The sequence below is a fragment of the Saccopteryx leptura genome, chromosome 11, assembly GCF_036850995.1.
Source record: "Saccopteryx leptura isolate mSacLep1 chromosome 11, mSacLep1_pri_phased_curated, whole genome shotgun sequence".
Classification (NCBI taxonomy): domain Eukaryota; kingdom Metazoa; phylum Chordata; class Mammalia; order Chiroptera; family Emballonuridae; genus Saccopteryx; species Saccopteryx leptura.
The window spans coordinates 52,462,715-52,485,939 of NC_089513.1; the positions used below are offsets into that span (position 1 = coordinate 52,462,715).

The window sequence follows — 23,225 nt, forward strand, 5'->3', positions numbered from 1 at the left end:
TTATGTGAGATAGTTTAGCAGAGCTGTTAAGAGATTGTTTTTGTTTGTGTACTATTATCAATAGTATCCATTCTGGAAAATGTAACACTGGAATTTTACAAATATGTCTTAATATCAGTCATACTGTATATGCAAACACTTGGCTTAAAAAAACTATCAAATGTAGCCATTGATACTCTGAAGCCAAAAGGTTTTTCAGACAGGTCAAATTCTTCCTCTTTCCTCACTAACACCAACTCAATAACTGTGGTGAAGCCCAGGAAATGGAACTGTAAAAACTCCAGAAAGATCTGCATTATCCCCACGGGAATGAAGCAGCAGTCATACTATTGCAACAAAGAGCTCATTCACAAACACACACGCATCTCTGTAACTACATTCCCAACACTGTCTCTTTATTGTTTCCACTGTGTTTTCATGCTTCAGAGAGCTTTTCTAAAACAAATAGTTTTCCCATTTTAAGTGTTACTCATTCTTGATATGTATGATTTTCATAATCTCTAGAAAATAATTCTAATTTGTAGATGGGAAAGCAAAGTTCTTATTAGCAAGGTACATGTATAGGCTGATGGCAACACTGCATTTACAGGCCCCAGAGACCTTTCCAAGGACCCTGCTCTCCAGAATCAGATCCCAGTGTGTCCCCAGGATGGAGTCTACAGCTCTAGTTGCTATTTATGGAGCTGCTAAAGAACTGAGTCAAGTGCTTATGAGGGGGGTGGAGTAAAAAGGGACAAATATGTATCCCACAGAGGTGGGATATAGAACTGAGACTCCTGAACATAGATAAAAGTGAAGTGGTTACCAGGGGGAGGGGCTTGAGGGAGGGGAGTAAAGAAGGACAAATATATAGTGATGCAGGACGATTTGATTTTGACTGGTGGGCACGCAACACAATCAACAGTTCAAATGCTATAGAGATGTTCACCTGAAACCAATGTACTCTTGTTGATCAATGTCACCCCAGTAAATTTAAGTTCTAAATTTAAAGAAAAAAAATTGAGTCATGGACAAATTATGCATATAGAAGTACTTGTCTTATTTTAATTTTGAGATGAAAAAAAGAAATTCATAATATTTCCAAAGGATTTCTGCACAGCGGGTAAACACCAACTATCGAACAACTGAAACGGAAAGACTGTTCTTGATAAACTAAACTCCTCCCCTTTAAAAGTCATATAAACATATGTCTTGATAAGATCCTGAGGGACTCAGACTTAGAATTTGCCTTTGCTTTATTTGACCTTCAATTCCATATTTGAAGGTGACTGAAACTCCATTTTTCCATCCTTTCCAGCAAGTCTTTGAAAAATATAATAAACACAGTACTGTACTCAGTATTACAGGGGGAAAAAAAAAGACTGCTGTTTAAATTCACAAAAAGAATGCATTAAAGGAAGAATTAAATAAATAAGACAAAATTAGTTTTTAAAGAGAACTTCAAAAATAAATTGTGCAATTACAGTGTCATGTTTGGCCCCGCAGCGTCTCAGAGGCACTACACAAAGGTACACAGAATCATCTAACACACTTGTTCACAACAGTACCCCATGGCCAGGGGCTAGTATGGATTCATTCTACTGCTAGGTGCCAATGACACTGGTTGGCTTTACTGGCAACATTTTGGTGACACGTCCTATACTAAGAGGAAGGCTGGAAGAAAAGCGTATGACAAGCGCCAGATCCATTGTGTTACTTCTTTCCATGCTTCTTGGTTAGCTCCCCTGTGCCCAGCTGGAAGCTGCCCCGGTTGTCTCTGTCCCTCTCTTCCCTCTGCCGACTTTCCTGGGAGACTTGCCGCACAGCCTGCAGGATGGCGTTCTGCACAATCTGTTTGCTGGCATTCTGCAGCTTCACTTCCTCAGGCTCATTTCCAGATTTCTCACCTAGAAAAAATATGAAAGAGGTGAAAACAGTAAAATTAATTGCAGAAACTATGACAGGGAGGGGCAGCTAGGAAAGAGAAAGGCTAGGGAAGGGGAGACTATAAGAATATGAGAGGGCGGCCCGTTAACCGTGAGGAGCCCCTGCAGCACACACCGCTCTTACCTCCTTTTCTCCCTTTCCAACAGCATCTGCAGTTGTTGGCCCCAGGAGTCTGCCCAATTTATATTCTCACCATCCCAGAATTCTCTGCTGCTAGCCGTGGTCAGGAGACATGGTCTTAGCCAATGAAGACCTCTCTGAAAGTCTTTGGAAAGTGATAGGCTTACGCCCCCTTTGGCCTTTGGCACCTTCCTCTTCTTCTCATGTGTGATGCAGACATAATGCTTTTAGGTGCTGGAGCTGTGTGATAATATGCATGGCAATGAGGCCAAGATTCCGGGCATAGGTGAGGAGAAGAAAGGAGTCCAGTTTTGAAGGCATTATTGAGCATCAGCACCAGCCTTGGACCATGGACTTTTGGACACCTTTACGTGTGAGATAAATAAGCTCCCTTTTTTAGTTCACCATTAGTCAAGTTTTACACCACTCACAAAAATTAGGGGATCAAGGAAGTTGCAGATACTCCAGTACTTTCAGCTTTTGAATAGAGCATTTTCACCAATAAAATAAAAGTTGGTTTTGCATCGCATTTGCATATTCGAACAACTATCTTTGACTTGTTGTTTGCTTTTCTGATTTTGTTTAATAAAAATAATCAAATGCTTCTTTTTTTATTGCTTTATATGCATTTTGAAATATCCCCTAATTTTTGTGAGCAGTGTGTGTTGCTAGCACCCAAACATATGCCTAATACATATGAGCCCACTGGGGCTGAAGAATAGCTTATTACTGAATTCACATTAAACTCAACCCTACTGCCATAATAGCATCCTAAGAAATGAAGCCATCTACTCATCAGAATCTGTCCTCTGTGATCTAGAACAGGAGTGGCAAAACTTTTCTACAGAGGGCTAGATAGGAATATTTTGGGCTGTGCACCATATCACCTCTATAAAAATCACTCAACTGTGCTCTTGTATCCTCAGCTATAGACAATATACCAGTGAATGCAACTGGCTTTGTTCCAATAAGTCTTTATTTTTAAAAAATGTTACAGGCCAGATTTGGTCCATGGACCATAGCTTGACAACCTCTGATCTAGGATAGTGGGAATTTTCTAATTAAAAGGTAGAGCAGAACTTGGCCGGTTGGCTCAGAGGTAGAATGTTGGCTTGGTGTGTGGAAGTCCCAGGTTTGATTTCCAGACAGGGCACACAGGAGAAGTGATCATTTTCTTCTCTACCCCTCCCCCCCCTCTCTATTCCCTTCCCATAGCCATGGCTTATTTGGCTCAAGCAACTTGGTTTTGGGCACTGAGGATGGCTCCATGGTCTCGTGTCAGGTGCTAAAAAATGGTTCAGGTTGCAACAGAGCAATGGCCCCAAATGGGCAGAGCATCACCCCCTAGTGGGCTTGCCAGATGGATCCCAGTCGGGGCACAAGTGGGAGTCTGTCTCTCTGCTTCCCTTCCTCACACTAAAAAATTAAAAAATAATAATTTAAAAAGGGTAAGGCAATCTACCCAACACTGATTCTTCTCCTTCCTTACTTAAAAACAAAACAGAATATTAATTTTATTTGGCCAGCTATGTAACTAGGTGCGGGTAAATTCTAACTCATAGGTATAAGTTTGTTTAGTGAAAATTCTGTAAAAGGACTCCAAAAAGGAATAGGCAGGTAAAGGGCCTTTACCCTCGCCCAGCCTGCTGCCTGCTGCTCTGACACATGGTTGTCATTACAGAGGCTTTTGCTCACCACAGGGAACCTTTAGAATAAAAACCAGTTTCATGGATTTGGAAGGAAAAAGTTAGAAGGAGCCTGAGATCTCAATGACCATATTAGACCATATTAGTCCTTGGCTGCTCACCAATAGGCCTCTTCCATGTTAGAAAAAATAATATATTTTATTTAAGGTCGTGTTATTTTGGATTTTCTTTTACTATGCAGCAAACTTATTACTAACCCACCGAGAGCAGAACAATCATGAATCTAACATTTGATTAAAGAGCAATCGTGAAAATTTTAAATTCCACCTGCTTATATTTATAGTGACAAATAAAATGGCATCATTTCTTGTTCAAAATCATCTTTCCAGATATATCCTCTATTTAACTACACTGCTACCATGAAAATCTATTTTAAATGGTGGAAGGGTTGTTTTCACTAAGATTTATTGATAACCAACAGAATTTATACACCCATGAGAATGACATCACATAAGAGAATATTGAGTCATTTGGAAGACCAGACAGCTCTTATCCCTTTAGACATATAATTGCCATTTATTCAGCATTGGTGTCACTGGCACCATCTCCTAAGGGATTTACAATCTAATAAATAAGGCAAAATGAATCTATTCAAAACTAGAGAATAATACTCATTCTTCCCCCCACCCCCGCCAGTAAAAAGCAGGATAAAATCAGCAATCTACACCAAACTGAGCAGAAAAAGAATCCAGGGCTAGGATGTGTAACAGACTGAAACTTTAAAGCAACAGAGAAGAATACTTTACATATTCTCTGTAGAAAAAGAGTGGCCGGTAATACTAAGAGACATGAGGACAGAGCAGTTAAGAATGTGTATTTTCAAGTACTTCAGAGCTGAGTTCAAATTCTTTCTGCTACTAACAGCCATGTGATCTTGGGCACCTCTCTAAGCCTGTTTGCACATCTGTAAAATGGGCACATAGTACCTATTTTAGGATGGCTGCTAGAGAATCAAGTGACATAACTGTTCGACACTTAGTATAGTTCCTGAGCACTTAGTGTCCGCCATTGTGTATCAGTTGGGGTACAGCTTAGGATGTTATAATGGAGAAACTCAAAACCAGGGCAACTCACACAAGGGAGAGATATTTAGTGCTCTCTCACATAAAGCTCAGAAGTGCCCCAGTGTGTAGGCGGCTGTGCTTCACCAGGTTATCTAAGGACTCTACTTCCTTCCATCTTATTGCTCTGCCATTTCCTACTACATTGCCCTCAACTGCATGAGTGGAGCTGTTGAACTAAGATGTCATTTGGGGCTGGAAGGTAGCCAAAGAGAAAATGGAGGGCAAGCTATTTTCTTTTAAGGAATTGCCACAGAGTGACTGTAAACATCACTCTACTCACATTCTATTGGGGGGAACCGACTCATGGGCTGGTCACACCTGGCCACATGGGAGCTAGGAAACGTAATCTCAAGCTGGGCAGCCATGTGCCCTGCTACAGCTTGGGCAAGGTCTAATGCTGAAACATGCCAGGGCCAAGGCTCAATTAGAAAAGGAGGGTATGGACTTGTAGCAAGTCAGACCTAGTCTCCAGAGAGCTCCGTGCACCACTGCACAGCATGAGTGTGTGTGCAAACAAACCAAGTCCAAAATGTTCATGCATGCTCTTGGAAAGAGCCTTTGCCACACCCAATATGTTTTAACTCCCAAAGTCTCTGCAGTACAGCTATTATTTTGTCTTTGGATGAAGAAAGGAAGAATGTAAGGATAGGAGTAAGCCAATTCCTTAATAATAGAGGAAGAAAATCTACTCTAAATTTAGCTGTGGCCTAATATTTGAGTTAAATTGTCATGTCCTTATCCATCCAGTATGAAAAGAAATTGATTAAAAAGTCATTGGTATTCTGTGCCAAGCTGTGTCAGGAGGATCTCTCTGGTGACTTGCAAGTTTAGTTTAACTCTCCCTGTTCTCATTACCGCTTTACTCTGGGCCACAGATAATTATCCGCAGTGGAGGGTGCAGAGGAGAACAAAAAGAGTGGCAACTAATTGGAACAGAGAAAGGGAGGAGTGAAGCTGACAGTAAACGTCACCCAGAGCATTTACACAATAAAAGCAAAACTAAAAGTTACATACATATAGAACCACAAAAGACCCTGAATAGCCAAAGCAATCCTGAGAAAGCATCACACTTGCTGATTTTAAGCTATAGTTACAGTAATCTAAACAGTATGACACAGACATAAAAACAGACACATAGAGCAAAGAAACAGATGCGAGCCCAGAAATAAACCAAAGTGTATACAGTCAGTAACTATTTGACAAGGGAGCCAAGAATACTCAATGGAGAAAAGACAGTCTCTTTGATAAATGGTGCTGGGAAAATTGAATATGCACATGTAAAAGAATGAAACCGAACCCATATTTTACATCACTCACAAAAATTAACTCAAAATGGATTGAAGAATTAATATAGGACCTGAAACCATTAAAACTCCAAAACAAAAAAGAACAGGAGAAAGGCTCCCTGACCTAACTCTTGGCAACAATGTTTTAGAGATGACATGTAAAGTACAAACAACAAAATCAAAGCTAAACAAGTGGGACTACATAAAACAGAAACACTTCTGCACAGCAAAAGGAATTATCAGCAAAATAAAACCTATAGAATGAGTGAAAATAATATCCAAAATATATAAAGAACTTATAAAACTCAATAACAGGAAAATAAATAATCTAAATAAAATTGGGCAAAGGCCGTGAGTAGACATTTTTTAGAGGGCATATAAATGGCCAATAGATACATGAAAAGGTGCTCAGCATCATTAATCATTAAGAAAATTAATAATACCACGGTGAGATACCCCCTCACGCCTGTTAGAATTGAGATCACCAGAAAGATCAGAGATAAATGCTGGCAAGGATGTACAGAAAAGGGAACCCTGTACACTATTGGTGGAATTACAAATTGGTCTTGCCACTATGGAAAATAGTGTGGAGGTTCCTCCAAATATTAAAATTAGAAATACCATATGATTTGGCAATTGCATTCTGGGTGTTTCTCTGAAAGAAACAAAATATCTTGAACAGGTACCTATACCCCACTCCCCATGTTCATTGAAGCATTATTTATAACAGCCAAGACATGGGAAAACCTAAATGCCCATCAATAGGTGAATGGATAAAAAAATGTGGTACATAATATACATAGAAATACTGTCCAGCCATTAAAAGAAAGGGATCCTGCCATTTTTGACAAATGGATATACTTTAAGGACATTATGCTAAATGAAATAAGTCAGACAGAAAAGACACAAATACAGTATGATCTTACTTAAATGTGAAATGTAAACAAACCCCCCTAGAAAAAGCGAGAAGATCTGTGGTTACCAGTGTTCCGTGGGTGATACAGAACAGGGTGGATGGAGGTGATCAAAAGATACAAACTTCCAGTTGTAAGATAAATAAGTAGTAGGGGACTTAAAATACAACATGATGACTATAGCTAACACTGCTGTATAAAAAAATTTGTTTTTCTTGTATCTATATGAGATGATGGATATTAACTAAACTTGTGGTAATCGTGTCACAACGTATGTATCATTATGCTGTATACCTTGAACTTTTACAGTGATGTATGCCAATTAAATCTCAATAAAACTGAAAGAAAAATGTTATGTAAACCACAGACACCTACTGTATGTTAGGCTGTTTGGCATGCAAAAAAAGATACTCTTGTTAAGTGGGGCAGCTACTATGGGAATACAGGTATAGAAATACCTGGCTGGGTCTTGCATTACAGTTCAGTAATTGGAATAATCCAATATAACTCTAGTGATTAGATTATCGGGACTCTTCTCTGCCAACAGCCGCTACCATCTAACCGCTCCCTTTCTTCCGGAGTCTCCCGACTTCATGGCACACATTTACTCTTGTTACTCATGACCTGTATGGCTTCATTTATCTACTGCCTTCTCTCTGAGGGCCATCTCAGCTAAGGTTCTGCTTGCCACTGCCAGACTCTTGCCATATTTAAAATTCCTGAGAGAGAACCCGGAAAATTCAGCATACCACCATTATCCCTGAAAAACAGCATTGTCATGCCAGGCTACCTCTTGGGCCAGCCACGGATTAAATGCCTGTGGCTCATTCTGGGTCAGTCAGCTGTGGCCTGAGAGGTTGGATCAAGAGGTAAGAACACAGCTATTTAGGAGGAAGAAAACACCAGCACCCAGGCCCTGCGTTGGCAAGGCACTGTGGACAGACCAGGCATTCACAGGATGCCTTCATCCACTGTGAAACCGACAGGTGCTCCTTTGGCATCCCCTTGAAAGGAAAGGGTATTTGAGAACACCCTGGTGGAGACCCTTAATACGAGTGCAGGGCACGAAAGTGCATTACAGCCCAACACAGAGCCAGCCACAGAAACTCTGAGTTTTGCCATTGACTTACATGCACTACATTTATTTTAAATTTATAAATCATTGGCATGCTGTAGGTGGCCAATTGCCTAGTTTTAAATGATGCAAATGTCCCCCAGCCTAATTAGCATTTGTAAAATCATTTTGGTATTTCACAAAGATGATGAATTGATTTAATTAGCTTTAAACTCTAAATGCCCAATATAAATACACTGAAGTCAAGAACATGATGTAACTACATTTGCATTCAGTGCCTTTCCACCTTGACTGATTACCCTCCTTCCCCCTCCCGACACCACACACGTTCAGGCCTCCCAGTGGCCACGCTGGCTGCCCGGTGACACCCAGCTCAGCCGGGGGCCGGCCATCCACACACTCCCTGAGCTCTGTGCTCTCTTCGCCCCCCTCAGCCTGCTGTTCCACATGTCCTTCCCACCTGCCCCCATGGAAGGTGCCCGAGGAACTCAGTTGCAATGTGGTTGATAATTGGCCTTAATTCCTTATTTAGATCCATTAACCTCGTGCTTCTATCTACCATAGGAAGATCCTCCCGATAAAATGTTACACTGTTTGTTCCCCTAAGAACCTAAGCATCGTTGTGGCGCTATTACAACCACCCTATTAGATTCCAGTGAGGTGGGTTTTAGGAAAGGTCAGTGTTCCCACTGTGAGGCCGAGTCCAGTCAGTGCTTTTCTCTCAGTCACGCAGAGAATGTGGCAGAGGTTTTGTCATAAACACTGTCTCTACCACTTGTCTCTCAGCACTGGGTCACTAAATATGCAAATTACAGAAGCCCCTATCAGGGCAGGGTGAGTTCTCCCCCACTGCCTGCCCACACTCTCCAACACACAGCACTGCTGACAGTGACCATGAGCGTATATTTTATCTTCCCCGCTGATTGCCTGGGACTATGCAGGCAGTACTGTTATTCATCAATGACTAGCCAGTGGAACACAGAGGACAAGAACTAATTCTGGTTCCTTAATTAGGAAATGATAGTCTCTTTTCTAGCTCTGCAACTACAGGAATTTTTCATGAAGGACCAAACGTTAGATCTCATTCATCTATACCAATAGCAAACGAAGCCATCCCGGCTGTCCTGCTCTGCCACTGAGCAAGCGACAGTTATGTGACTTCCCAGTGACAGAAGGCCACAGCCTTTGAGTTTCCAGCTTGCTGCTACACCCACCAAGCCACGCTGCATTCCCCTGTGCCATAACCAAAGCAGAGCAGCATGTTAGGGTTTCCAAAAGGTAGACTTGAGACCCAGAAGACGAGTCAGACACTTCTAACTTATACTTCAGTGATGCCCCGCTGTGACCACAACCACCCTACCAGGTCAGGTGCAGGGCATTAAGAACCACCAGGCCCATCACTTCAGTTGAAATTCCTAAAAGCAAACTTGGAAGACTCAGCGCACCACCATTATCCCTGGAAAACAGCATTGTCATGCCCGGCCATCTCTCGGACCAGCCATGCATTGAATGCCTGTGGTTCATTCTGGCCCAGTCAGCTGTGGCCTGAGTGGTTGGATCGAGAGGTAAGAACACAGCTACTTAGAAGGAGGAAAGCACCCAGACCCTCTCATAACCTCTACAGGGTCTTCATTAAAATGTCTTATAGAATAAGTTAAGATAAACCAGAAAGATATTCACTAAGAATCCATAAGTAGGATACAGTGGAGAGTTACATAGACCACCAGACAAAAATGCTTCATTCATTCATGCATTCACTCATAAAGGATTTACAGAGCACTTGCTATATAACAAACACGAGGCTGGGTGTTAGAGATGAAAATATTGAGCAAAACCATCATGGAACCTGCTTTACTAGAGTTTACAATCTAATGGAAGAGTCAGGTGTTAATCAAATAAGCAAACAAGTTTATAACTTTGAGCTGTGACACATACTATGAAGGGGGTACAGGGAGCACTCTTCAAGAAGAGCTGACCTCGGCCCTGGCCGGTTGGCTCAGTGGTAGAGCGTCGGCCTGGCGTGCAGAAGTCCCGGGTTCAATTCCCGGCCAGGGCACATGGGGAGGCGCCCATCTGCTTCTCCACCCCTCCCCCTCTCCTTCCTCTCTGTCTCTCTCTTCCCCTCCCGCAGCCAAGGCTCCATTGGAGCAAAGATGGCCCAGGCGCTGGGGATGGCTCCTTGGCCTCTGCCCCAGGCGCTAGAGTGGCTCTGGTCGCAACAGAGCAATGCCCGGAGGGGCAGAGCATCGCCCCCTGGTGGGCGTGCCGGGTGGATCCCGGTCGGAAGCATGCGGGAGTCTGTCTGACTGTCTCTCCCCATTTCCAGCTTCAGAAGAAAAAAAAAAGAAGAGCTGACCTCGTACGAGGGTCAGGGCCTCAGAGCCCAGCCATGTGAGGCAGGGAGATCAGACCCCGTGCCCTGAGGTGAGTTGGCAGCAGGACCCGTGGGGAGTGGAGGCAGCCTGCCTGGCTGGGCCTGATGGAGACGGGGAGGCCAGAGAAGCTGCTGTGGAAAGCGGCCGGCCCAGCTGGTGCAGGGCTGGGGGCAGGGGACCGGGAGGCACTGGGTCTTGTTCCCGAGAGCATTTCTGCAGTCTCAGCAAATCGGTGCCACACGGGGTCACTGGACATGTCTGAGGAGAGGTGAAATTTGGAAAGGCCAGTGGGAAAGGAAAGGAAGTGCTATCCCTGTCCTCGGGATGCAGGACAGACATGTAACACCCTGATTCACAATGTCCTAGAAAACTTTCACCTAGTGGAGCCATCACATTACTTAAGAATTTAACTTATTCTGTATAACTGGGAGGGAGAGTCTAATTTAGCAGCTTTCAATACCAGGTATAACGCCGTGAGCGCGCCTTGCGCTGCTTAATGATGGTATATGACTTGAGAAAAGCAGCATTAGGTAACTTTGTCACTGTGCCAACACTGTAGAGTGACTCACACAAGCCTAGATGACATTGCCTACTACACACCTCCCTCACTGTCACAGCCTCCTGCCTCAGCCTGCACAGCGTGTCCTGTGCAGACCACAGGAGACTGACTCAGTGTTAGAGACAATGCTGCCGCTGAGAGACGCAGTAAACACGAGATGGATGAGACTGCTGCCAGCCACTCAGCGCGGTGTGTGGCAGCAAGCTTTGTTTTTAATAAGTAGAAAATGCGCACTCTAAAATAAGATAGGATAGTAAATACATAAACCAGTAACATAGTCACTTATTACCAATGTATGCACTTTACACAATTGTAGGTGCTACACTTTTATGCAACTATCAGCGCAGTAGGTTTATTCACACCAGCCTCACCACAAACACATGAATAATGGGTTGCACACTATGTTATATTGACGATGATGTCATTAGGTAATAGGAATTTTCCAATCCATTATAATCCTATAGGACCACCGTTGTATGTGGTCCATCATTGCTTGTAACAGCATTATGTGGCACATGACTGTAGTTAATAAAGTGTAATACTGACAGAGGATAATTGACCAATAAAATAAAATCAAGAGTCCACAAACAGCCTTAGACATATGTGGTCACCTAGTTTATGAAAAGCAGAACAGTGTAATGCAGTGGGGAAAGGACAGTACTTTCAAGCAATGGAGGTGGGCCAAGTAGTATTTCATACAAAAATAAGAAAAACTTTGACTAACTCACACTATACATAAAAAAAAAATCAGGTCCAGGTGCATTGCACATCTATATTTGAAAAGTAGAACAATCTGGATCATGGGGGACTTTTAGGGCAGTGCAAATACTGTCTGATACTATTGATATAATGGTGAACACAACTCATTATACATTTGCCCAAACCCATAGAATGTACGCCACCAAGACTGAGCCCTAGGCCCTGGCCGGTTGGCTCAGTGGTAGAGCATCGGCCTGGCGTGCAGGGGTCCCGGGATCGATTCCTGGCCAGGGCACACAGGAGAGGCGCCCATCTGCTTCTCCACCTCTCCCCCTCTCCTTCCTCTCTGTCTCTCTCTTCCCCTCCCGCAGCGAGGCTCCATTGGAGCAAAGATGGCCCAGGCGCTGGGGCTGGCTCCTTGGCCTCTGCCCCAGGCGCTAGAGTGGCTCTGGTCGCGACAGAGCGACACCCCGGAGGGGCAGAGCACCGCCCCCTGGTGGGCAGAGCATCGCCCCTGGTGGGCGTGCCGGGTGGATCCCGGTTGGGCGCATGCGGGAGTCTGTCTGACTGTCTCTCCCCGTTTCCAGCTTCGGAAAAATACAAAAAAAAAAAGACTGAGCCCTAGTGTAAACTATGGACTTTGGGTGATAATGTGTGTAACAAATGCACCACTCTGGGGGGGGGGGGTGCTGATAAAGGGGGAGGGCGTTCATGTGTGGAGGAAGGGGTATGTGAGGAATCTCTGTATCTTCCCCGCAATTTGCTGTGAACTTAAAACTGCTCTAAAAGAAAATATTATTTAAAAGACTATCAAGGAGAAAATATAAAAGAATACCTTAATGACCTTGGAGTAAGCAAAGATTTCTTAAACAGGACACAAAAAGCAACAAAGCTCAAGAAAAAAAATTTGATAAATCAGGCTATACTAAGTGGATTTTGTCATGAAAACACCACACACACACACGCTCATGCGCACACATGTACACATGGAACAAGGCTTTTCATTTAAGGAAATTGAGGTGGGATAAATGCTATCTTGGAAATGCTTTAAGTATTTAATTTTCCAAACACTTACATAACAAATAACTCAGTCAAGACTGACTTATGACTTCAGAGACCCAAAAGGCTGTTTTGACAATCACACAGATTTCTGCAAAATTCAGCTAGATTTTTCTTTTTTCCCTAGACTCTCCATAAATCAAGCTGCTCCTCATTTCTTGCTCTCAGTAGCAGCGCCAGAATTTCCATGAAGGAAGGGTTTAGGAATGGCAATCCAAAAAAAAATAAAAGGAAAGCCAAGAGTTTGTCATGAAACAAGGGTGTGGTGACACTTTTCACAGGACTGATAAAATACCCATTTCCCCTATCAAACAACAGAGATGTGTGATGGAAATGAGGCTTGGCCACTCTCTGTGACAGCCATTACACATCTTCTCAACTTCCCTAACCAGCTCACTTCTTCAGAGTGGCTGTGTCACCCAGTGCCCACCCACCTTCCCGGAGCCACCAAACAAACCTGGCTGGCCCAAACTGCGGGCTTCTGGGTTCTGGCCCCAGGGATATACCAGAAAGGGAGAGTCTGGAAATCCGGAAGACGTATGTAAGCACTGTGTGAGCCTGTATTAAAGAAAGTGACCTGAATAGAGCTCAGAATGAATTTTGGAACCCTGGGGATCACGTACAGTCTTCGCACAATCAGAGCCAGGTCTATACCCCCAGACACAACCTCCACCCGCAGAGGCCCCTTGCCAGTCCACCACCGCCCCAGCTGTGCCACTGACTGATTCTCCAGCCTCTGCTGCCCCTTCGTGGCCACTCCTAGGGTTGCCGTAGACTCAGGGACAGGATATCCTTTGGCAGAAAGCCGGCTGCCCAGGTTCCTGTGGGTGGAGGGTGGCGTGTGTGTGTGTGTGTGTGTGTGTGTGTGTGTGTGAATGGGTGTGTTAGTATAGGGGAAATCCTGGAATCCTCCTGAGACAAGGACATGGATTAATCATGTCAAACACACTTAGAACAACTAGCACATCGTGGTACGTTCTGACCACAAAAACTCATGCAAGGCCATTTATAGATATGTCCTCCCAAGAGTTCTGGAGCAGCCGGAAATACAATCCAGAGGTTTCCTGTCTTGGTTCAGATGAAAATTACTTAACAGAAATATTTAAGCTCTCTTAAATATTTAGCAAAAGAGTCTGAGTCCGTAGGCAAACCTAGCCTCATGCTCTCCTTTCCTACTGACCCTGGAAAGGGAAAGAGGGAGAAAGGAATTGCTATTAGCTTATTGAGTGATTTTAAAGGAATGCTTAAAAAACAAAAACACTTTCACAATGCCCTCCCTAAAGTGAACATCATAATCTTCACAGCCATCATTTTTCTGCTAAAGAAGAAATCAGATCCCACCTGTGACAAGTCATCAGAGAATACACGTCTAGAATTTAACTAAATAATGTCTCAAATGTAAGTCTTCATTCCCAGGGATGTATGTCACAAGAATCCCAGGAGATTATGCTCTGACATAAAGTAAAATCTTTCCTGCTCTCCTTGAAGGAGCATCTCCCCACTTTTTGAAGATGACTCCTTTGTAATGTCAAAATATTTCACCTAACCCCTCATGACAAAATGACAAAAAGAAGCTATGAATTCAGTAATGCTCTTAGATAACTTTGAATGGTATTAATCATGACAACCTCCATATACATTTGAAAACTGCAGGAGTTAGGGAAGAGTGTACATTCCAACCACAGAGCGAGGTGAAATGTAGCATCCCTGTCCCTTGAAACAGCTCCATGGCTCCCACACCGGGCTGGAGATACAGAAGCAGTAAAAATCAGGCAGATGTTTTAAACTAATTCCTAATGATAGAACACAGGGAACAAGAAGCTTCCCACCAACTATTCTCTTTTTTTTTTCTTTTTTTTTTAATTTATTTTTTTTGTATTTTTCTGAAGCTGGAAACGGGGAGAGACAGTCAGACAGACTCCCGCATGCGCCCGACTGGGATCCACCCGGCATGCCCACCAGGGGCGAAGCTCTGCCCACCAGGGGGCGATGCTCTGCCCCTCCAGGGCATCACTCTGCCGCGACCAGAGCCACTCTAGCGCCTGGGGCAGAGGCCAAGGAGCCATCCCCAGCGTCCGGGCCATCTTTGCTCCAATGGAGCCTTGGCTGCAGGAGGGGAAGAGAGAGACAGAGAGGAAGGGGGGGTGGAGAAGCAAATGGGCGCTTCTCCTATGTGCCCTGGCCGGGAATCGAACCCAGGTCCCCCACACGCCAGGCTGACGCTCTACCACTGAGCCAACCGGCCAGGGCTCCCACCAACTATTTTCAAATTCTACCCTCTACTCCTAGTCACTCATGGACCATTTACTCAATGCTTAAATGTACTAAGTTTGCACAAGATAGGCCAAGTTTTCACCTTTAGGAAATATATGATGCCTAAGAGCTCTCATAATTTTAAGTACCAAAAAAGTAATTTAAGGCTTTAAACAATTAGCAGAGATAATCAGTTCTCTTAATTTTTCAACTGGAAAAGCGGAGGCCCAAATATTGCACAGAGTCACTCACTTGGGGGTCCTACTCTGCAAGGCCCCGAGCAGGGATCAGAGCTGTATGCTCTGGAGTCCCTCTTGCTGCTGCCTCGTCTTCAGCAAGGAGTTGGCAGCTCACAATAGAGCCCAAAGATGATTTCCTTCTCTGCATAAGGTGAAAAACATGTATATGTTTGCCCTCACTTGCTTCCTAATTGTTTTTTCATATCAAATCACTGTCTGGTTATTACATCTTATATTCTCCCTTCCATTTGTTCCCCTGACAGTAGCCAGAGTAACCTTTCTAAATGAAAATCCAATATGTCACTCAATGGCTCAAACCCTTCCTTGGCCTCTTATTGCATTTGGAACAAAAGCTGAGCCTCTCACCATGGCCTTCAGGGCCGTGCTGACCAGGCGCTTGTCTCTTGCCCGACCTCATCTCATGTCCTCTCTCCTTCTCTCACCTTGCTTTGTATTCAGTTCACCACAGATAAGATCTAGTTTTAAGCGTATGGATACCCTGATGGTACTACTCACTATATGTCTCAGTCTGTTTGGGCTACTATATAGGCTGAGTGGCTTATGCATCAAATATTTATTTCTCATTCTTCTGGAAGTTGGAAATCCACTATCAAGGTGCTGACAGTTTCGGTGTCTGGTGAGGGCCTTAATTCTGATTCATAGATGACTGTCTTCTCACTGTGTCTCACACATGGTAGACGCATTGAGAGATCTCACTGGGGTCCTTTCATAAGGGTACTAACCTCATTTATGAAGGCTCCATCCTCATGAACTACTCACCTTCCAAAAGCCCCACCTCATCATACCATCACTTTGGGGTTAGGATTTCAGTGTATGAATTTGGAAAGGACAAAAACTTTCAGACCATAGCACTATAGGACCCTGGGCAAGCCAGTTTTCGCACCTATAGAGTGGGCACTATAATAGTGTCTCCCTCATAATATTGTTATAAAGATTAAATATGTGAATATTTGTAAAGCGCTTAGAACTGTGACTTGAAATAAGCAGTACCTCAATGTCTATTAAATAAAGAATAAAAGAGTTTGAGTCTGCATGGATTCCAAACCTATCTTTGTCTAAAATTCAGAACCTTTCTGTGAGGCATTCCACCACTTGTAGCCACACTGCACTCAGTGCTGAGAACGTAACACCTCTTTGAAAGTGTTTCATCCAGAGGGAATGAATGTGCAGCTGTCAGAAATGAATTTCACACATCCCATCCGCTCATCCCAGCGGGACCTGTGCTTATTGTCCGTCTTTCCTTAGAGCATCAGCTCCCGAGGCATGACCCCTATCTGCTTTGGTCACCACTCTGTCCCCAGGACCTAGCACAGCACTGGCTCCCAGTGGACACTGAGTATTTATTCGACAAATTGTTGCTGGTGGTCCAGTCTCCATTTTTCCGTGCATTCTCTCTCGGTCTCCCCGTCTCTCCGCTCCCATTAATTTCCTGTCGCCTCCTTTGCCGTTTTGCTGCTTCGCGCGCTGCAATCCGAGTTCAAGCACAGGAGGAAACAGCCAAGGCGGGGTTCTCCCGCACTAGCTCAGACTGTGTGTGTGTGGAAACCGGCCCAGAAAATACCCTGGAGCCGGAATATTAGAAAGGCTGCTCCAAAATCTAGGCCACATATAACTAGGCCAATTACCATTTTTGAAATGCTACACTAAGTTTGTATCTCTCATTTTCTATCTTCCTGGTTGTCTCCATTCTTTTTGTATCCCTATCAGCCCCTGAGATGGTCAGTTCTTAGCTCTCTCCATTCAGGTTCAAATATCTGGCCAGGGCACACAGGAGAAGCGACCATCTGCTTCTCCACCACTCCCCCTCTCCTTCCTCTCTGTCTCTCTCTTCCTCTCCTGCAGCGGAGGCTCCATTGGAGCAAAGATGGCCCGGGCGCTGGGGATGGCTCTGTGGCCTCTGCCTCAGGCTCTAGAATGGCTCTGATTGTGGCAGAGCAATGCCCCCTGGTGGGCATGCCGGGTGGATCCCGGTCCGGCGCTTGCGGGAGTCTGTCTGACTGCCTCCCTGTTTCCAACTTCAGAAAAATACAAAAAAAAAAAAAAAAAAAAGCTTCAGAACGAGGTGCTATAAAAACAAGCCCCTTTATTGAGGCCCCAGGCGGTTTCGTTCCATTGGCCAACGTTTGCCACGAAAACACTCTCCACGGTTTCTAAACTCGCTGAACCCGGTACACGCGGCAACGATAATCAGTCCCGCTGACGGTCAGATGCCACCGCCTGGGCTGAGAGAGACCCCGTGCTGAGGGCCCCGCGTTTGACTCTCCCGGCCTTTGGGAGGTCACCTGCTCAAGCTCACATGACACACACACACACACACACACGCACGCACGCACGCACGCACGCACACACGCATGCAAAGCGTCTGACTAGTTTTTTCAAGCAGCGGAATGAGAAAAGTCCTATTGCTTCACCTACAAATTAGAGAAAAAAAATACCAAACTCCATCTTCAATCATGACTTTCCTTGGGCAAAATTCTAGCATATATGGCTTTTCTTTTATGACACCTTTTTTATGTGGCCACGAGCATCTTGGCTCCCTTTACCGTGTTGGGGTTAATTAGAAAGAGAGAACAGGTGGCTGGAAATAGAAAAGGAAGTAAAGAACAAGGTCAGATGTTCTATGGGGTTTTTTTTTCCAGTGATATTTCAGAAAGAAAAAGGAGCCGAAGGAAAATAAACCCAGACTTCGTTAGAGTTGAGGGGCGGGGTGATTTCTGTGTCTCAGGGAGCATGGCTGCCAGCACCAAAGCTCCAAGTCAGAGCTCAGCAAATGTACAAGCATTTGCTTTAAGAATCAGATATGGAAAAAGAAGTAAGGGAGGGAAGGAGAAATGGATGCAGGGAGGAAAAGAAACAGTATCTCTGAGGATGCAAGTTAAAATTTAATTACATACATCTAATTAACAGTGTAGATAATGCCTTAAAAAAATTCTAGCAAGCAAACTATAATAAATATAATTTAATTTTACAAGATATGTTATAACCAGTTTAAGATACAAAAGTTTCCATCATATACTCTTTAAAGTGACAGGTGGATGTCCCCTCCTGATTCCCTGGGTAAGGATTCGCAGCGACCTAGGGAACTCCCTAGCTCTGAGTGCTCTCTCTGGCCTTGCCGGGAGGGTTGGGCCTGCGAGAGAAGATAAGTGATACATGGAGTCATTCAAACATTGACTGAGCATCTACTATGCCCAGCAAAGTGCTAGGCATCAGGGATACGGAGATAGTTCATATTTCCTAGTCTTCAACATGTTCACGAAAATACAGAATATAATCTGGTTCTATGGGCAAGCCTCTTAACCCCCTAGTCTACTTTAAGTCATCTTTTTCAAATCATAATAGTAAGCCCTTCTGAAGTATATTTCATCGGATAAATACTGAGGATAACAATTCATAATTTTAAAGAATTTATAAGAAATAGTCATATGCTGTGAAGAGTTGAATGCGATATATGTAGTATATACAATGTGATTTTGTATAATTCCATGAGTTCAAAATTCTCCTTAGAAATTTGAACACACCTTTCTCTTTAGAAATCCCTAACTGGGAGTATAAGGAGGAACGGGCTCTCCCCATCATGGCACAGGTGGTAGAAAGCAGAGGACAAAGGGCAAAGTGACAAAGAGAATGGTCTGTTACAGGAAAGGTCAGATCTTAGTGAAGGACTTCAGGCAGGTCATTGAGCATCTGGTTGGTTTGTAGTTCTCAAAATCCGGCATCATAAGAACCACCCAGGATCGATAGTTATAATAAAGACTGTACAGGACGCGTCTCGGGAATTGACACATTTAGCCATGACTGTAGGTAGTTCTGATGCAGTTTCAGAGCAGGCGCCTGTTATTTAAGACTTATTTGCAGTCTATAGCCATAGAGTACTGTATTAGGAAATTCAGTGGCTAAGTGACCATTTTACAGTTTATTGAATTAATGGGAAAATTAGCAAATGATTCGAGCTCAAAGTGCAAGGCGTGCCTTCTCCATTTACTGAATTAGCTAATTGCCAAATCTGCATGGTACTTTGGGAATCCCTAATCAGCCATTAATCTTCAGCAAGGTTTTAACCACTAATTTTAAAATTCTGATTGTTACTTCATCTACCCCTCCCCACACCTCAAACCAGGGTTATGGAGACTAGCATCATTTCCAGAGCTTTCCTCTTTCATGATAATTAAATCTGTCCAAAGACTCAGGTTCATGGACAACGTAAGAAACAAACTTGTGTTGAGGAGAAATGGAACTGCTTCTTATAAGTTTTAGAACATAGGAAGATGGCCTGACCTGTGGTGGCGCAGTGGATAAAGCGTCGACCTGGAAATGCTGAGGTCGCTGGTTCAAAACCCTGGGCTTGCCTGGTCAAGGCACATATGGGAGTTGATGCTTCCAGCTCCTCCCTCCTTCTTTCTCTCTGTCTCTCCCTTCTCTCTCTCTCTCTCTGTCTCTTTCTCTCCCTCTCTCTCTCATCTCTAAAAATGAATAAATAAATAAAAATTAAAGAACATGGGAAGATGGAAATAAATCAAGTGGAAAATGTTCAAATTCTACTTTGTTGTTAAGCCAAAGGTGTTAATGGCCAGAAATATCCTCAAATTAGAAGTTCTTATCTGTGGAAAATTTTTCTCTCATAGATATGCCTTTGATTTTTTGTTAAAGTCATGTTGTCTTCTTGGCAGCCTTCAACTATTTATTTCAATACTTGATTGCAGTTAGTAAGTATGAATTAAAGTGGATTCCAGGAAGTAAAATTAGGAGCTACACTTCGAAATCTCATGAAGCATTAACAGGTAGGACATTTGCAAAGATGAAAAAGAAATGTTTGCAGACAATGTTTTCAATTGTTCAGAAGACTGAACAATATGAGTGGATGGTTTTGGATCCATCTGCTATACTTTTGTTAGTCACATAATGTACTGGACAACTGATTTTAAAACTTCAATAGTACAACAACTGTCCCTTTTTAGAAAACTGAGGGGTTGTAATTCTATCTGATGAACAGAATATATCGTTATGCATGTGAAAATATATCATAGGCAAATACTGTACCTGTTTTTGGAAAATATTCTCTGTGTGCAAAAAACCTAGAGCAAGGTGAAAATAAGGACAGTAAAAATAAAACCCAATTTATATTTTAATTTTAAATGCACATGGAAATAATTTGATATTAACTCATGTTACCCTAAGGGGAGCAATAAATTAATTCATAGCAAGATGATAAAGGATGAAAAATATACTTTACTAGTGCCCACTATTATTACAAAGTTCACTTGCTTTAAGCATTCACTGCTTGTAACTGAGGTAGCACTAACTCAATTTAGAGTTACCAGTGGATTGCAGATAGATGACAATTTTGTATTTATTTTATCAAATGAATTTTACATTCACTGAAAAAAAAGCAAGTAAAAAATATGTATCTAACTTCAACTTCATTATTCCTAATACAATAAACTCAACTGTTTTGCACAGAGTTAAGAAGGTCAAGGTCACACAATCTGGGAGGAGGTAGAAGGCTCCATTCCCTGCCAAGAATAGAGAAGATAACATCTGTCAGTCATGTAAGCGTTCTTCAGTGTCTCCCCCCAGTGGTCACAGGGAAAGGGGCAGCTGAAGGTAAGTAGCATAACAAAATTTCATCACAACATTTGAAAATATTTTTCAGTACCTGCGTTACAAGTAATACATAGTTCATTAGTGTCATCCTCTATATAAAGGACAGCTCATAACATTGATGTCACACATATATAACATATAACTCAGTATAATACGCATCCCCAGTGCCACACCACTGGTCCTTCTGGGTGGATATTAAAGAGCTGGAGTAAAACCACTAATTTTTATTCCATTATGTCCAAAGATAAAATGATTTGAATCTATTTCACTTTTCTAGCCTATTAGTTGAATAATTTTCATTTCTGGCTGTATACACAGATATCTTTCTTTTTCTAAGAATATTTTCAATTTCTTTTTTAGATTTTATTTATTGATTTTTAGAGAGAGAGAGAGAGAACAAGAGAGGAGCAGGAAGCATCAACTCCCATATGTGCCTTGATCGAGCAAGGTCGGGATTTGAACCACGACCTCAGCATTCCAGGTCAATACTTTCTTTATCTGCTGTGCCACCACAGATCAGGCCCCAGCTGGTATCTTTCTTATGTTTTCTCCAGTCTGCCAGCCAAATAGGTTGTAGAACATGAAAACTGAGGAAATATGAATTAGTACACATGCCCATTAGGAAAAGAATGATGAACCCATCAAAACATTAAAACGTTCTATTGAAATGTTTCAACATGTGTGTCCTGCTTACCAAGGCAGCTATCATCCAAGGCTTGAACGGGTGCCTAGCCTAGTAAAAGCAAATAGAACGGCCATCAGCTACTGCTTCCATCCCACGCTTAGCTCATAAGTGGAAAGCGCCAAGGCCTGCTTGGCAGACACCTGTCAACACCAGAAGGGCAGCAGGAATGATGAGGAAGGTACAAGAAATAACAGCAGCCACGACAAAGCACATCACTCTCTGTGCTCTGTCTCCTCTCTGTAATTGTAGTGTGAACTGAAACCCCTAAAATCAGTCTGAGAATAACAACTCTCTGGGTCACACCCAGTTTTCAAATAAAGTGGAAGTGAGCTGTTTGAAGACACTCAGAAGAATGCTAAGTGTTCTGATCTGAGCACTTGTGACACCTTCATGCGGTCCTTAAATCAGGTGAAAGGAAGATTTACCCACATGTACAATACGGCCTAAGTGGAATCCTTCAAAGATAAGTTCAGAATATATACAAACTAGGTTTAGAGTGTCGTCCTGATATGCCAAGTTTGCAAGTTCAATCCCTGGTCAGGGCACATACAAAAATCAACCAAGGAATGCTTAACTAAATGAAACAACAAATCAATGTTTCTCTCTCTCTTTCTCTCTCTCTCTTTCTCCCTTTATCTCTATATATAAAATTTTAAAAATATATAAAATAAAAAGAATATATACAAACTGGTCTAAGTAGAAGGAAGCTATGACACAGGAAGAGCAGATACAGGCCTCATGTCTCACCACTCTTCTTTCCGAGGCAAGCACTGTCTACCTCCCATGGCACTTGGCTAACCCTGCAAACCTTCTCCACTCCGTGCTCCACATGGCCTTTGCCAGTGGGTCCTTGAGAAGGCAGTTTGCAGTTCCTAGGTGGCAGGAAGAGCAGATACAGGCCTCATGTCTCAGCACTCTTCTTTCCGAGGCAAGCACTGTCTACCTCCCATGGCACTTGGCTAACCCTGCAAACCTTCTCCACTCCGTGCTCCACATGGCCTTTGCCAGTGGGTCCTTGAGAAGGCGGTTTGCAGTTCCTAGGTGGCAGGAAGAGCAGATACAGGCCTCATGTCTCACCACTCTTCTTTCCGAGGCAAGCACTGTCTACCTCCCATGGCACTTGGCTAACCCTGCAAACATTCTCCACTCCGTGCTCCACATGGCCTTTGCCAGTGGGTCCTTGAGAAGGCAGTTTGCAGTTCCTAGGTGGCAGAACCATGGTTTTAGAGAAAGGTCTGGATATGCAGCCAGCGGCACCCTAACCTTCTAAGTAACTTTGACAATTCACTTGACCTGTCCAGCCTTAAGCTACCTTTTCTAAAAAGAAGAATTCCTCTAATATCCAACATTCTGAAATGAGCTTATAATTATTGTAATAAGCTGTTGTTTTCATAGCTTTTAAACTATCTGACTTTAGCATGTTAATTAAAACATACAGGCCCTGGCCGGTTGGCTCAGCGGTAGAGCGTCGGCCTGGCGTGCGGGAGACCCGGGTTCGATTCCCAGCCAGGGCACATAGGAGAAGCGCCCATTTGCTTCTCCACCCCTCCCCTCCTTCCTCTCTGTCTCTCTCTTCCCCTCCCACAGCCAAGGCTCCATTGGAGCAAAGATGGCCCGGGCGCTGGGGATGGCTCCTTGGC

The 23,225-nt window shown here is 43.3% G+C and overlaps 1 protein-coding gene across 2 annotated transcripts in view; it reads right to left on the minus strand.

Annotated features, from left to right (window-relative positions):
• Positions 1–1,043: 1,043 nt before the first annotated feature.
• Positions 1,044–23,225, minus strand: part of AKAIN1 (A-kinase anchor inhibitor 1) — a 47,394-nt gene continuing 25,212 nt past the window's right edge. Inside the window, exon 2 of one of the 2 annotated variants that reach the window (XM_066353298.1) lies at positions 1,044–1,886. In XM_066353298.1, the coding sequence (XP_066209395.1) occupies positions 1,693–1,886 (194 nt within the window). In that variant the 3' untranslated portion in view covers positions 1,044–1,692. The remainder of the gene's footprint in view (positions 1,887–23,225) is intronic. The other variant, XR_010747411.1, reaches the window with a different exon arrangement.